We start from the raw sequence: 17,177 nt of genomic DNA, 5'->3' as shown, positions 1-17,177 counted from the left end.
TACATCTAAACTGACTGGAAATAACAACTCACTCTTTTTCTTACCAAAGTAAAATTAATCTTACAATTCATAGTATTGCTTTGTTGTTCAGTTGTTATACACAATTTAATTAAAGTGAGTCCAAAACTGTAGGCCAACAGCCAAATCACAGCTCTTTAAGGAAATAATAATGTTGTCTTTTCAAGCAGTTGCTACCATATGGGCCATGTAGTTCTTTCCCCAAAGGAAACTGATGATAGTCACAAGATCTTTGAAATAGACAGGTATTTGGTATTTAAGTTTATTGAGTATGTTTACATACAATTTAAAAGTTTGATTTCAGTCTGACTAATGCAATAATTTGTCTTTTAAAATGTCATGTAAATGTGTTAGAACAACTAAAATCCTACCAGTTTCAAAGACTGTACCATCTACTGTGAGAGCTTTGGAGGGTTAAAAAGTGTGAGGGTCAAAAATAACGTTTATTCGGAAGTCACCTTTTAATTTATTTTTATTGGAAATACTGTTTTAAAGTGATTTAACTGCATGGCTACTATGATTGTTCTCTCTTCCAAGTGCCCTTCAGAGGCAGATTTATCTTGTTTGTAACAAAGGACACATGGTGAAGTCTAAAATGTTCATTTTGGATGTATTTGCAGTCTCCAAACCATTCACACCTGTGACACATTGATGTGCCTCTAATTACTATTCTTTTGTCCATTGACTAATCCTGCTATCCGTCTGCCATGATTTTACAGGGACTATTTTAACACATTCCATAATAAAATAAAATAAAAGAGAGTAACAGATGCATACTATGACATACTAAGTCAGCATGCTAGCATTAGTGCTTTGAATGCAATATGTAAACATAAAAAATTACACATTATTTGGGCACATACAGTATCTTACCTGTAGACAACCCATGTATGTTCATTATCCTTTTAAACATCGTTATTATTCTCTGCACCAAAATCAATGCTTAAAGAATGTAAGAAATGTATGTGGCAGTAAAGTTTCTCATGTTGTTATGCCGAATATATGCAGGCTTTGTGGTTCTTGCTGTAGCAGACTTCTGTGACGTGCTACTATGTTACAAAAGGTCACCCGTAAAATGTCTACTTCACCCATTAGATTGCGCATAGTGTCATGTTTACTATAGGACAGAGGAATTAAGAGCTCGACAATGCAAAAACCTGCGGTAGTTCGATTAGAACTTCCCATGATCATGTCTTCTCAGTTTTCTTAATATATTTTTTAGTTTTCTGTTGCATTACAATGGCAAGTAAAAACAAAAAAAAATACTAGCCAATGGCGATTCTTTCTCCAACGTGTACATAGAGGGTTGGTAAATGTACTCAGTATCACAATCCTGCACCATTACACAGTGCCAAGCATTACACAGCAATATACAGTATTTGAAGCAGGTACTGACCAATGCTTGTGCAAAGATAACAAGAGTAAGGTCAACTACTCATGAGCAGCAAAACTGGATATATGCTGCCATCTATTCCTTCATAATCATGTTAAAATTGCTGTCCTATATACTTCTTTATGCATCAATTATCATTGATTTTCTATTCACCTCCACTATGACAATACATTCATCAATGGTCAACAACTCTGAAACTTTCAGGTACAATATGCTTATTCCTCCCTCCCAGTTTAATTTCTGTGGTCTGGGTTAGAGGTCGACAGATTAATCGGCCGATTTTTAGCATTTTTACATAATCGGCATCGGCCAATATCCAAGTATATCAAGCCGATTATTAGGCAGGCACATCTGTGGGCAGCCTAGTGTTGTTGTGGAACACGTGTTTGACGCACGCTGCCCCTAGAGTCATTTTCCAGTAGAGTGAGCAGACCTCATCCAGTGCCTAAGGAAGGAGCTAAGTTCCTTGGAGAAAACAGTAAGGATTAAATTTGTATAACTTCTTTATATTTAATTAAAAACTTTTGATATTTTACTGCCAACTTCGAGAAAAAACGCGACATGACATTCGGCTACTTTAGATATTGATAGCGTAGTTGAAGTTGCATTATCATAGCAGAAGGGTTGCTATCATGTCACAATAAGCAAGCAAGAATTTTGCAATTACAGACAGTGAATCTGAGACTTTTATTTGTTCTGTTTGTGTGTCTTATATTTGAGAGGGTTGGCACTCAATGCAGAGAAATAAGTAATAAAAAAAGATACCAACGCGCTATAGGCTAGTGAAGGACTGGCTTTGGTAAGCTCGGACGTTATCGGTTCTGCTGTCGGTACTGGAGAAATTAAGAAAATACACTTATTATTGCTATAAAGAGAAAGTAATTTTATCTCGCCAGCCTATGTATAATATGAAACCATTTGTCTGTGATGCAATTGAGCTATTCGCAGTCAGAGAGAGAGAGATCTCGCGCACAGCGAGCACAACACAGCCCTGCTAAATGAGTATCAGAACGAAACATTCAAACGTAGCCTGGTTTAGATCTGTGATATTAGTCTGATTTTATTTTATATTTCGCCTTCCAAAGATTATAAAAAGAATATTTATACATAAACCGCATTCTGTCTAGCACAACTTCCTTCCCTTCACAGCGGTGCACTGACATTTCTCCCTAAAACTCAAACTTAACATCAGAATCAGCACGATCGGTGATTGTTGTAAAATGCAGTCTAGCTACTGTTGCTAAATTGCGGGACGCATTTAATAATAAAAAGAGCGCAAGATATACCGTTCCCAAGGAGGCGCGCGCTCCGAAACAGACAGCAACGAGACAAGCAAAGTATAGGCTACTTTGGGTTTCATGTGTGCGTCTAAACGATCAAATATACACAAAAATATGTCTAAACGACCGGCTTGGAGAATTCACTTAAACACAGTTTATGTCTTAAATGGACGTAGTTATGGAAATAGTCGGGAGAAAATATGCTGCATCAGGAGTCTATTAGATCTGCACTCGGTCTTAAAGGGGAAGCAGTCTAATGAACATCAAACAACAAAAGGCAAAGAGTAAATCACTTACAGCTCTTGAATGAATATCTTCTGCATTAATAAGCATTAATCTATCTATGATAAACTATGCAGTGTTATTTTACAATTGATTACTAGATTATTAGATTTCTTTTTAGACCACACCTGAACAGTAATGTTAGTAGACCTTCCTGAAATTAAATCACTGTGCCTATATAACGTTTATCTTTGTTTAATATATATATATATATATATATATAACAAAAAGAACCATTAAGAATACAGTTGAAGTACCGGATCGATAAGCAGTATCGGTAAGAGTAGTAATACCATTAAAACCTTAACGATACCCATCTTGGATGCTCTGAATATTGTATTACGTGTCTGGATTGCCCCTTATTTAAAGCTGCATTTGGATCTCAACCTTCGTGTCTCGGAGCAGTTCGTAACACCTGCTTTGTTTATTTAATATATTTGTTATACATTATTTATACAATATGTTTTTACATTATACATTTTTAAATTTAAGTGTCAAGTGTTCAATAAATGTATTTGTTGAGAAATTTTGTCTATCTTAAGCAATTATTTGTGTTACACTTTATCTTTCAAATAAAAGGTTTAAATAAGAGGTTAAAAACAAGCACATATCGGCCAAATATCAGCCAAAATAAATCGGCTGCATTAATCGGCCATCGGCATCGGCCTGAAAAAAACAATATCGGTCGACCTCTAGTCTGGGTGTAAGGCCACACCTGGCCTGGATTGCATGACTTTTCTAAATGCCAGAGAGAGCTTAGTTAAAACCCATGCCTTCCAGACTTCAATAAGTGGTTGTAAGATGTGAAGGGTTTGTAAATGTCAGCTCACTTCAAAGGTTTTTGATAAAGAACATCTTGATTTATCCTGACCAGTTAACAGGTTGTCTACTTGTGAAGGATGGTACCATGACTATGTTGGTACAAATCTGCAGTATACATGGATTCAGAACAACGGTAATACCAAGACTAGGTTCCAGTCCCGTGCTTTAAAGGGCACTGTGGTTCTGTGCACTGTGTGCAAAGGTCACAAAGATCACCAGGGCTCAGAATGGAACACCAGGAAATAATGTGACTCTGTGACACACACATTGATCATACCTGTGAAGGACATGAACTGGAACACAATTAATTAGAAGAAATAATAAACAATTTTCTGCACTTACAAGTATCACTAGTTATGTATTACTTATTTAGTGATTGTGGAATTGGGGGGTCCATGTGTCGGTCTGCAACACATGACACAGAGAGCGGTAAGGATCTTCACCTTGTTCATAACTATCTCTAACACCTGTCTCATATTATAGTGATGGATGGTGGAGGGAGACTTAAAAGGCACGCCAGAGCATCGGATACAGCGAGAGAGAGAGAGTTGAAATCAGGAAGTAATCGCGTTCACGTAATCAGTGATGAGCGTGAATATAAGGATTATTCCAGCTAACATTAAGATTTTACTCCATTTCTACTTCATTTTAGATGATTAGTTTCAGTTTTGGGGGTAGCGTTATTTGATAAAATATGCATTCCTCATCACTGTATTACAGACTGTACAGCTGAAAACAGCTCACTTCACAACTCACTTTTGGCACCCCTCCGTGGACATTTCAGGAAATGGAGCTCACACGAGCTCATATGCTCAACAATAGTTACCGCTTTGGACACTTGGGGCAGTGTTTTACATTTCGGTAAGCACAGACTGAGTTCAGATAAAGAAAATTCAATACATAGGTCACCCTGCTTTCTAGTTATCAGTATCGCAATTGGAAAACCCAAATTGATTGACAGTTAATCTAATTAGACCAACCTATTTTGCTAGTGTTATTTTTTTTATCCAAAAACATGCATATCTAAACCATTCCATTTAATGTAAAGCCATTATTGACCTACCAATGACTCTATGAAGTCAGAACAAAGTTTTATCAGTCAAACAAGCATTAACAGACCAATGTGAAATATCATGAGGGCAGTTATTTCTCAGTGAAAAGATATAATCATCACTGTAATCTCATCTCTGTGCATTCCAAAGGGAATCTCTGGAAAAAGGCATGTAACCACAGGCTCAAGTTTTAATCCATCAACTCCAGCCCCAGTGTCTACCCTTGTCAATCAGGACAAAGTATGAGCCTGGGTGAAAGGATTCCAGATGGATTAAAGAATGTCTAACACCATCAGGTTAATCAGTAGTCTGTATATGTGTGTGAGTGTGTCAGTGAGCAAACTGAGGATCTTAAGCTTCAAAAACAACACAGTCAGCACAAAACGAATAATGTGAGCTGGTAAACACAAACAGCAACGTCAAAAGACTCAATCCCTGAGAATGAGAGAAAATGTTTGATGCTCAACAAACATGTCACTTTTCCATTCTAGAGTTAGCAAAGTAGTACCAAAAAACACCATGCAACTGCCTTGTTTTTTTTGGACAGAACGCTATGGGAATACAATAATATTCTTTGAAGTGCCTTGGAGTAACATGGTTACTGATCAGTACCATAGTACATGTGAAATTACAGTGGTTTTACCATCTCTGATAACACCAATCATAACAACACTTTTTGAAAGGGAGATTAAAATCAAGAATCTCGAAATTATATCGAAACCAAGCAGTAAAGTTTAAGCGCTGTAGCTAAAATTCTTCAGACTGGCTTTGCAGTTTTTCACTGATATGGAGCAGAGTGGAGTCCAAGGGCAGGGCCCTCTATGGGAAATTTGAAGTAGAAAAGGCACAGCTAAATTAAGAAAAACAGCAAATCCTACAATGAGCTCATGACTCACCACAGGGCATGAAGACATTTACTCAAACAAGTCCACATTCTGAGAATCTCTTTCTTATCCTCTGTACCCCTCCAGATTAGAGCAAAAAATGCTTTGCTGTTCATACTGTAAACAAATATCAAGGCTAACACCACTCGTATAACCCACTGATCTCTCTGTTCCTCTGGATGCAAACATTCCAAACCCCAAAATTTAATTAAGTGATGGATCTAACTCTATAACGTTGTTGAATGGGTTGAAAAATTTGTAGTTGGTAACATCAGCTGAAAAATACGTTGTGAATCATTCACAATAAGATAGGAATCTGTATAAAGTAGGGCTGTCAAATTGATAAAATGTTTTAATCAAATGAATTACATGGTGTCCCGATTAATTAATCGCAATTAATCACATATACAAATATTTGCTGAGAAATATATAACAATAATTCAATATATAATGATGAAATACTTGAAATAGATAATTAAAATGCATTACATTCTTGTAGCAGAAGAGTTAATCATTGATAAAAATAAAAAAATACAGAATGCGACTTTAGAATACAATGAATTGTTTACTACCATATAATTGAACATAAGCCAATCATTGGCACACAGTTCACAGAAACCCATTTCGCAAGTCAATTTCTCAATCAGTTCAAGATTTATCATGAGGGCTTGTTTAAGGACCCGTCAATGTACACCTGCATCAGACATGCTTGTGTAGCGTCTCGGGTGCATTGTATCATAAACATGAAATGTTTAGTTCACTGTGTCAGTGATAAATATAGTTTAATACTTAGAACACATCTTGAGATCCCTTAGATCAAATTTGTGTTCCATCAAGTGTTTTAAACACAAGAACGTAACGCATGTTTGTGTTGTGCTGACTGATGACTGTTTTGTTCACTGTATATACTGCACGATGCCCATAGAGCTGAAGTTTCAATTACTGCCCTCTGGAGTAAACAGGTGGTACTACAAGCTTGCGTTTCTCAGGAATATTTATTATTGTGGTCCGGGGTCATTGCGATTAATTGCGTTAATTTTTAGCGCGTTATTTTTAACTAAATTAATCGCACTGAATTAGCGTGTTAAATAAACAGCCCTAGTATTAAGAAAATTAACATATTTTTTTTTTTTTTTTATGCATTTTGGCAGACGCTTTTATCCAAAGCAACTTACAGTGCAATTAATACAGGGACAATCCCCCCGGAACAAACTGGAGTTAAGTGTATTGCTCAAGGGCACAATGGTGGTGGCCATGGGGTTTGAACCAACGACCTTCTGATTAACAGCCCTGTGCTTTAGCCACTACGCCACCACATATGTAAATAGTGTCAATTTTGATATCATGCTTAAAGCAGTTATGAGACACATTTATTTTAGTGGTTTGTTAGCCCTGAGAACTTCCTGTTCTGAATATTACAGACACAGGTGTATCCTCTCACTGGGACACATTGACAGCTGGCTGGTTGACAGCCCAGCATTGAGGGCTGGGTTTACATAGCCACAAATCCCATCAGCCCTCCCATCCTGAGCCCTAAAACAAAATATTCAGCAGCAATCTAATATCTCATCACCATAAACAGATGACGACCAGAGTAATTGGACAATAAAGAAACAGACTAGACAAGAAGTCATAGCAGTTGATACTGCAATGGTTATTTTGTCTAACACTAGGTGTGTACATTTCCATCCTTGGAGCCCCATTGCTCTCAAAATATGCTCTTTTCTAAGCTCTATCCCAAGTATTCCCCTTTGAAACAGCTAAAGCATTGTCATCGTGTATCAGTTACAAGCCTGAGTTAATCAGTTTTACAAACCGGATAGATCTTTGTAACCATGTAATGGCAATTGCATTTTAAATCAGAAATAGTTCTTGGAAATACAGCACAAACAACTCTAAGCTTGACTGTTTATAGCATCATTCGCAGAGAAAGATCTGCCTTGTATAGAACCCTAATCAACTGTCAGCTCCTAATTGTTGTCAGTTGTAGTGGTTACACCACTACTCTATGTATTGTTGCACAATTAAATAGATTTGCAGCCTCCACTTGCCAGCATTCCATTTAATTTGACAGGCACATTTTCATTAAGTTTTGCAACACAAGACAGGCATGTGAGGAAGGACACTTGAGGACATGGCCTATCAACAACCATAAGATGTCACCAGTGCTGTGCAGTTCAACCATATACAGGTGAAAGCAACATCCTCTTGCATCCTGACATATATAGTAAAGCAAACATATGTTCTGAATGTAGAAGCTCTAGGACTAAGGGTCATACAAATAATAGAGATGATGTATTTGAGTGCAAGTGAAAAGTAGTTAATCAAATATGTACAACAGTGACTGTATCAAACTCCAGTAAGCTGCAACGCGCCACTAATGCCCAAAAATGCTTTATAGCTAGGTAGCTCACTAGGTAGGTCCTGTGAGACAGCCGCTGCCCCAAGAACTACTCAGTCAGAAAAAAAAACCAATCTTAAAGTACCATTTCCGAACAGACAGTCAGCGTGCTGACACTCACACGTGTGCATTCTAAGCTCATACGTCATGTAGAGTAACCCGACGTTATGGTTTACTTTTAAAATGGAATGAATGACGCGACAAACACTTACCTCGATCAAAGCAAGTCGACTACAACTCCCGCAATGTTCGAAAAGTAAAAGTGAATTTTCGCTGGTCGGTCACTGTAATACTGCATGCATTCAAGAGAAACTCTGTAATCGTTCTCAAATGTCTGTCTCGAGATGTAATCTGGATCTTTACCTCGTGTGTTGACCACACCGCCCTTATAACACTGAAAAATCTTTAAATGTTCACACGTTCAGAAGCACACACCACTTAAGTCTAAGTGGACGCAGAGAAAGTATTAGTACTGTATGTCATAAATTAAAAAATACTTATGCTCTAGTCTAGGCTGAACAGTACCATGAGACATGTACTCAGTAATGGGTTGAAGCAAATGTTTGAAATATTACCTCCTCTCTCTCTCTCTCTCTCTTTTCGCTCACTCACTCACTCTCACGACAGACATTGTACCAGGAAGTTCCCGACCAGTCCCACGACCAATACAATGTATTTCTTGAACTTTGGCTTCATTTCAATTAAAATTTGAGCGTTTTGTTTTTATTATTATTTTATTGAAGCTGTCATTAAGCTAAAAATGTGCAAAAAAAACAAACAAAAAAAAAGCTAAAAATGTGCCTGTATTTTAGCCTTGTGTGTGTGTGTGTGTGTGTGTGTGTGTGTGTGTGTGTGTGTGTGTGTGTGTGTGTGTGTGTGTGTGTGATTTTAGTATAAAAAGGCTTTAATTTCAAGAATTTGAATTTTTAAATGTAAAAGTCTTGGCTGTGATATTTGAACGAGTGTGGGCGACTCGTATGTTGGCGTTATATCGCCCTCTACTGTTAGTATAGTAGGTATTGCACTTAAGCCACATCTCAGCACACAGCAGCACCATGAATGAATGCAGTACAATGGCATGCAAATGATCAGTCATTGCAGAATCTAATATAGATCTGCTATGATTTACTACAGAGGCGTACTCTCTCTCTCATCTATCTATCTATCTATCTATCTATCTATCTATCTATCTATCTATCTATCTATCTATCTATCTATCTATCTATCTATCTATCTATCATCATTATTTACTCAACCTTGTGAACTAGTTAACCTTGTGATTAGTTAACATGAGCTAACAATGAACAACACCTTTACAGCTCTTCTTAATCTTAATTTCTACATAAACTAACAAATGTTTTTGAATTAAATGTTGCAAATGTTAACATTACGCTGCAAAAAAAAAAAAAAAAATTCTTAACAATGTTTTTCCAGTAAAAAATATATAAACATTCTTAAAACATTATTTATTTACTTAACAAGCAAAATAGCATACTATTTTAAAATTAAAGTAAGATTAATCAGTGATGGACTTTTTTTTTATTTCATGATTTCATGATACGCAATACATTAACTAATGTTAATGAACACAACATTGTTGTAAAGTGCATGACTTTTTTTCTTCAAAAAGGGAATAGTGACTGTGGCTAACATTCTGCGTAATGCCTCCTCTTGTGTTCCACAGAATAGAGAAAGTCATAGGGGTTTGGAACAACATGAGGATTAGTAGATGATGAAAGAATTTTAATTTTTAGGTGAACTATACCTTTAAGTAGACAGTTAAAATTGTTAGTTAATTGTGATTTTAATGAGCATTCACTTATTCTGTAAAGGTTTTCAGTCCTCACACTTTGAACTGCATGCCCTGTGAAAAGACAGCCATGCCTAAACATGCCATTGTATCAATAAATTGCTGAAACTAAATCCCCCATATCAAGGTGACCTTGGTGCTTGATAATCCTTGTGAAGTGCAGTGTGGTACTGTAGCCAGAGGGTGGAGTGATCGATTCTGCTCTTGTGCTCTTGTATGCTTTGGACCAGCCAACCCCGGACTAACATTAAGCACATTAGTAACGACCAGCTGAACAGGGAGGAAAGGTTGTTTCCTGTTGACAAGGCAATGCTGGACAGACAGGCTGAACTAAAGGGTGTGTCTATGTCTTCTGTTACCGGTTGTGTGGAAAGGGGCATTACAGCTATTGTTATTGATTTTTATCAGTGATTTAAGAATAGTACAGTGCTAACTCTTTCTTATTAAAGGAATGGTTCACCCAAAATGAATATTCTCTCATCATTTACTCACCCTCATGCCATCGCAAATGTGTATGACTTTCTTTCTTCTGCAGAACACAAATTAAGATTTTTAGAAGAAATTTTCAGCACTGTAGATCCATACAATGCAAGTGAATGGTGACCAAAACTTTGAAGCTCCACAAGAAAGCATATAAAGGGAGCATAAAAGTAATGTATAAGAATCTAGTGCTTTAATTCATGTCTTATGAATCGATCTAATCGATTTTGAATGAGAACAGATAAACAAAAACAAATTTTTCACTATAAATCTTGACATCAGCAGTCTCGCATGCATCAAGAACTAGGAAGTGTGGGGCCTGGGTAGTTCAGCGAACATTGACGCTGACTACCACCCCTGGAGTCGCGAGTTCTAATTGATGGCGTGCTGAGTGACTCCAGCCAGGTCTCCGGATGCAAGGGAGGGTAGTCACGTGGGGTAACCTCCTCGTGGTCGCGATTAGGGTTCTCGCTCTCAATGGGGCACGTGACAAGTTGTGTGTGGATCGCGGAGAGTAGCATGAGCCTCCATATTCGGAGTCTCCGTTGTGTCATACACAGCAAGCCATGTGATAAGATGTGTGGATTGACTGTCTCAGAAGCGGAGGCAACTGAGTCTTGTCCTCTGCCACCCAGATTGAGGTGAGTAACCGCACCACGAGGACCTACTATGTAGTGGGAATTGGGCATTCCAAATTGGGAGAAAAGGAGGAAAAACTGAAATGAAAAAAAAAAGAACTAGGAAGTGTAAACCAGTTTTTGAAATCATGGTCGTGGCTAGAGACTGCAATGGCAAGAAGTATAGTTATAAAGGGTATACATTTTGGTCTGTTCTCACTCAAAATCGGTTAGATCACTTAAGAAGACATGGATTAAATCACTGGAGTCTTATAGATGACTTTTATGCTGCCTTTATGTGCTTTTTGGATCTTCAAAGTTTTGTACACAATTTACTCGCATTGTATGGACCTATAGAGCTGAGATATTGTTCTAAAACTCTTTGTTTGTTTGTGTTGGTTGTAGAAGAACGAATGTCATACACATCTGGGATGGCATGAGGGTGAGAACTATTCCTTCAACGTAAGAGTAACATCCCTCTATCTTTTCCTCTTACTCTCTCTCTCTCCCACAGACTCACACACACACACACACACACACACACACACACACACACACACACAGAGACACGCACACACACACACGCATGCACATACGCATGAACACACACACACACACACACACACACAGTCGTCAAGGGTGACATGACCTCGGTAGAAAGTCAGGAAGAGTGTGCTGTTCAGGAATTCTGTGTCATTTCCTCATCCAAGTAGCATTTCATTCCATCTGCTATTAGATGGATACTAAACTCTAACTTTAACTAGCTTCTCAAATGAATGTGTGATGATACATGCGCTCTTTTTCGGTAACAGCAACCAGTCAAACTATCGATTGATTTACATAACCACATGATAGTTTGAAGTGATAGTTTACCCTGAAATTTACTGTGGTGCACCAAATCCTTCTAATGTTCTTTGTCCTCTGATGAGATTTTAGGGAGAATGTTATAGGGACTAAAACCTCAGTTACCATTCATTTTCAGTGCATAGAGTTTGGAAAGACATGATGACATTAATAGGGCATTAATAGAACTTTTCCCTGTCTTTAAAAATGTGTTCTTTGGATAACAAAACAGATTCTTATCTTATCCAGCATTACACTTGTTAAGACTACGTGAACCATGAAGTGGCAGAGTTCTTCAAACAAAAAACGAATCATGGACAACTGGTTTCAAACACAAAAATAAAGAAAGACAGCAGCACAGATCATGGCTGAGTTAGAGGGGTGTAACCCTGATAGTCTGCCAACTCTTTTGCTTTTTGCCAACCAGACTAGAAAAATGCCATCCATAAGAAACATTCAAACTGCAGTTAGATGCAAAGTTTTAGTGAACTCCCCACATTCCTTGGTTTATTTCACTGTTATTTCACAGAGTAATGCAGATCCATCCCTTAAAATCTGTTTGATCACAATCCTTAACAATAGGATAGAAATAGTTTTTATATTTTCTATATATTACATCACAATAATTATGCATTATGACTTCTTTATCATTTCTGAGTTCTGATAGTTATGTAGTCATTCAACAGGCATAAGCATATTGTCATTAAAGAATTTGCTCCTTTTGATATTAATACCAAACATCCTCATTACACAATCACTTGCAATGGTTGCTTATTTTATTTTTATTACAAACAACCATGTGCAATCTGCATGCTTGGTTGCATGCAAAACACCTGCATGCTTGGTTAAGCACCACATATCGTGATAGCTATCACAATTCAAATTTGTTAAGATAAGACCTATTGGTTCATTTGATTGCTAATTTGTCTACTCTACTGATACTCTGAAAAAGTAGAAGAGATTCAAAACATGGTCTGTTCTTACCTTGTTGCAGCTTTGGCAGTGAAACTCTCCATTTTTCCCCGGAGGCAGTATGATTTCTCCTGTAGGTACCAGCAGGATCTTCAGCTCCATCATGTTGCTTGTGTGTCCAAATGTGTCTTTGACTGTATGAGTGACCCTCTTCACAAGCAGCCACTATGCATGAAGCGTGCTTCAACCCTCACCGGTGCGTCTGCTCTTTTAGATACACAGAGATGTAAATAGAGACAACCAAAGCAAGACAGGCAGAGTGTTGTAGAATTACCTTTTGTGGGACACAGAGTCAATGCAAGTTGTTAAAGATATGTAAGATGTGGACTCTTTCAACAGCCAGACATGCACTGTAATTGATGTTCTTTGTCGCTGTGCTGCTTCCTCCAGGCTTCAAGCATCCTGTCCTTGACATTCCCGTGGAAAACACCGGAGGAGCCTACTCCATTTCCCCTGCACATACAATAAGCAGATGCACGTTTTTAACACATGCTCTCACACTTCTATAAAAAGAGCGACTTTCCTTTGAAATTTGCTGATGGCAAGTTAAAGGAAGGATAATTCTTTGTGCGGTGGGTATGCATACAGCATAAAATGATTGTGTTTGAAAAACAGAAGTGAACGTCTTGATATATAAAATCTATTTTAGCTTGAAATCCTTTGACCTCAGCATTCCTTTAGGGTCATATTCAGGAGTCCTGATACTTACAGCCAATCTCTCCATCCTTACGTTGAGTATAGTTCTTATGAATGTGAAAAAGAAGAAAATATTACACATTAAATGGCATTATTACATGAAAAAATATATATTTAATGGCATTGTTACATTATGTCTTTATTGATTTTTGTACACACCCTTGAGGTCTCCCAATAACACTTAGACTCTGTTTAGAAGTCGTGCGTTTCTTTTATGAATAAATCTGTTTACACAATTACACATAAGGCATTGTGTGTCTTGAGACTGAGCATTTCCAGTGCATTGAAATAGCACTATGTTATTGTCAGTACTGGATATGTCTGAAAAGTGCTTGTAAGAGGGGAAATGACACAGGCACACATCCTCTGACCTGTGACATTAATTGAGACATTCATGATTTCTGGGCACCAACAGGAAAATGTGGCCTTGGCATCTCATTGCACAAGATGGTGTAAATGTGGGTAAAGAAAGACACAGCTCTCTGTCAGCATATAGTTACATTAAAGTTACAAAAAAACTGACTTTGCCTGATGACAGTTTATGATCACTGCATACTGTATGCTGTAATCACAATAAACAACAGATGGCTGGCAGAAAAGCAAAGGGAAATGACAGACTGAATAAAGAATCACCTATCAAACAGATAGTGTATCTTTACAGGATGTGTGATGCTGGGTGTATTTCCTCCCTGTTTCTTGCTTCTAGATGTTTCTCTGAATAGCCTGTGTATTAGAATATGCATGGGATACAAGCAAACATTCTTGAAAATAGCACTTCTACAAATGAAGTGATTCGAAAAGCTGTACAAAATCAAAGATATAATGTGAGTATCAAAACCGCAGCCCCAGAGAGGTTTGTTAATGTGGTTTGAAGTGTAAGGCTTTAAACAATGAAGTGATGACATCCTGTTTGTGAGGGAGGGATATCAGGGAGACGGTAAGCTTTAGGGTGTGGTACTGTAGGTGAGACTGGGTGAAGGTTAGAGCAAAGATAATGGGACAAATCAGAAGCATTCATGACATGGTAAACAGTACCACAATAGTTATGTAAAGATGTCTTAAAGATGTATCTGTTTCTCATCTACACCTATCTAATCGCTTTTGATAAGAGCCTACAGAGCTGAAATATTCTACTAAAGCTCTCATTTGTTTTCTGCCGAAGAAAGAAAGTCATGCACATCTGGGGTGGCATGAGGGTGAGTAAAGGTAGGTGATCTCATGCTTTAATGTTAATGTATTCGCCTACAGCACCACCTGCTGGGCTGATTGTTTACTGAGTCAAGTGCTAAGATGCAAATACAGCATAAATACATAACACAAGTGAATAACATTTTAAGCATGATTGATCTTATAGTTATAGAAATGTTGCATTAAATGTATCTCATTTTTATTTTGTACATATGTGTGAATGGAGGCCATTTGGCCTTTACAGAACTGAAATATTTAGTTTCATATCAGTCCTTTGTACTTGTCATATGTCATGAATTTAGAACTATGTTTAGTATATATTTTTCCCTGCATGTATAAATTAATATGATTTAAAGCGAAATAAAGCAATGCAATACTTTTTTTTAAACAAAACTACAACACATTCAAACTGTTTTACCATTTGAATACATCATTTAAAAGGAAATAACTAAAAAGTAAATAAAATAATTATGTTAAAGCATAAAATATATTATTTTATATTATAACGTTCAATTATATAGCCATGGAAGAGTATAAAACACACCAGAAGTTGGAAAAGGATGAAAACATACATTTAAATAGGAAGAAAGCTTGCTATTAAAAAGAGAGCATCAAAATATTTAAATGGTGTTTACGGTTGAGTTGGTGGGAATATATTTGGCTCTCCAGTAGGTGGAAGAAGTCTTTTTTTTTATGTATTTTTTTATGGAAAATATCAAGATTTACAGACAAACATGGCTGCATAAAATCAGTTTCTTCAGAATAGGATACAGAGAAATATAGCCAGAGGGAGCAGCTCTTAATACAAACATAGCATATATATATATATGTATATATATAGTCTTAGTAAAAACAATAAGGATGATTTATAAAAGGAAAGAGAAATATTCAAATAAATTAATTCAAATAAATAAACAGAAATTATAGCATAAGGGGAGAATTCAGTCTTTGTTCAGCTATTTACCTCAGATGGGAAGTGTTTTAGGGTATCATATATTTTTGTGCTTTAGGACCTTTCAAAGTTTTTAAGGATTTTATATACAATTTAAATTCATTTTAAAATCAACAAATTTGGGAGATTTGTGAATGAAAATTTTTGCTAAACATGCAATTGTATTACTACAGAGCTCATCACCCTTGCTTTGCAATATCAATCCAAAAGTTATGTCGTCTCTGGAGATAGAGATTGGGAATGAAGACATCTGTTGCTTAACCCATTTATGTATATCACACCAAAATGTCTATATCACATTACATGAGAAAAATACATGGTCTGTAGTTTCTACATCATTTTCACAGAATATACATGTGTTATCATCTATACCAAAGCGAAGTCTAAGTAATTCTTTAGAGGGGTAAATGTTATTCATTACTTTGAAGTGTGTTTCTTTCACTTTGGGGGGGTATAGGGAGTGTTAGATACATTGTTCTTAGTTTAGTAATTGAATATTTATAAAATTTTTGTAGGATGTTATTTTTATTTTGCCTTTCAGGGTAAAGGTATTCAGTAAAACTATTTCTAATAAAGTGATTAGTGCATTTTCTATCCAGAACAAAGATCCCTTGAATTGATAGTGGGGCCAATTGTGGTTGTATTGGATGATATGCCAAAATATTTCTTGTTAGAAAGACAAATTCTTGGGGTAGTGCTCTATGTAATTTAGTAAAGTCTGTAAAGTAATTTAAAAAATGGTATCCATTAAGTCGGCTATGGACCATATATTTCTCCCATACAACAGAACAGAGATCTGTTGCAGTGCAAAACATATCTGTTGTTCCAGATTACAGATGTGTGGGGTGAGAAGTTATGTACATATAACATTTTCCAATACAAGAGTATTTGTCTGTGAAACTCTGACAATGATACAGGTCATTTGTTCTACATTCAGAACTTGGCTTTGTTTTTGGTCCTTGGAAAGGTAAATCCCCAGGTATTTAATTTCTGATTTAATAGGGATATTACAGATGTCTTTCAGTGAAGTGTTGTGTACAGCCAGCAATTCACACTTTTTTAAGTGTAATGTTAGGCCTGAGGCTTTGGAGAATTTTTCAATTTTGGCAATAGTTGTTGAAATTTGGTATCTATCTTTTAAGGTGGAAGAAGTCTTGACAAAGTAGTAATTTGCGCAGACTCTTTAGCATCCCTGCAAAGTCTGCAATTTGCACAATTCGGACTCTAGACAAGACATATATATGAAATTTTACTCTTGTACACACTGCATAATTGTCACGATTGAGCAGCCAGGCAGACGAGGAGATGCGGATCTAAACGCAGTTACACTTTATTAAATAAACAAGCAAGAAAAAACACAAAGGAAAACCCTCAATGGGGAAATAAACATAAAACTAGAAAACACAGGCAGGGAACACACACCAGGCTAACAACATTCAACGAACGACAAATAGTGAACAAAAAGCAGGGCTTAAATATGCAGTGAG

General features: G+C 36.8%; 1 protein-coding gene across 3 annotated transcripts in view; it reads right to left on the bottom strand.

The window, feature by feature from the left end:
• LOC127631586 (unconventional myosin-Ic-like) overlaps positions 1 to 13,268 on the bottom strand; it is a 56,735-nt gene extending 43,467 nt beyond the window's left edge. The window contains exons 1-2 of one of the 3 annotated variants that reach the window (XM_052109819.1): positions 13,129 to 13,268; positions 12,867 to 13,061 (exon numbers count right to left, since the gene is read on the bottom strand). In XM_052109819.1, coding sequence (XP_051965779.1) covers positions 12,867 to 12,959 — 93 coding nt within the window. In that variant the 5' untranslated portion in view covers positions 12,960 to 13,061; positions 13,129 to 13,268. Of the gene's footprint in view, positions 1 to 8,344; positions 8,673 to 12,866; positions 13,062 to 13,128 lie in introns of those variants that run through there. The other 2 variants (XM_052109820.1, XM_052109823.1) reach the window with 2 other exon arrangements.
• Between the last annotated feature and the right edge of the window lie 3,909 nt (positions 13,269 to 17,177).

Source organism: Xyrauchen texanus, chromosome 38, assembly GCF_025860055.1.
Source record: "Xyrauchen texanus isolate HMW12.3.18 chromosome 38, RBS_HiC_50CHRs, whole genome shotgun sequence".
NCBI lineage: Eukaryota > Metazoa > Chordata > Actinopteri > Cypriniformes > Catostomidae > Xyrauchen > Xyrauchen texanus.
The sequence above is the reverse complement of the archived record's forward strand: the minus strand, read 5'-3'. Positions and strand labels throughout refer to the sequence as shown.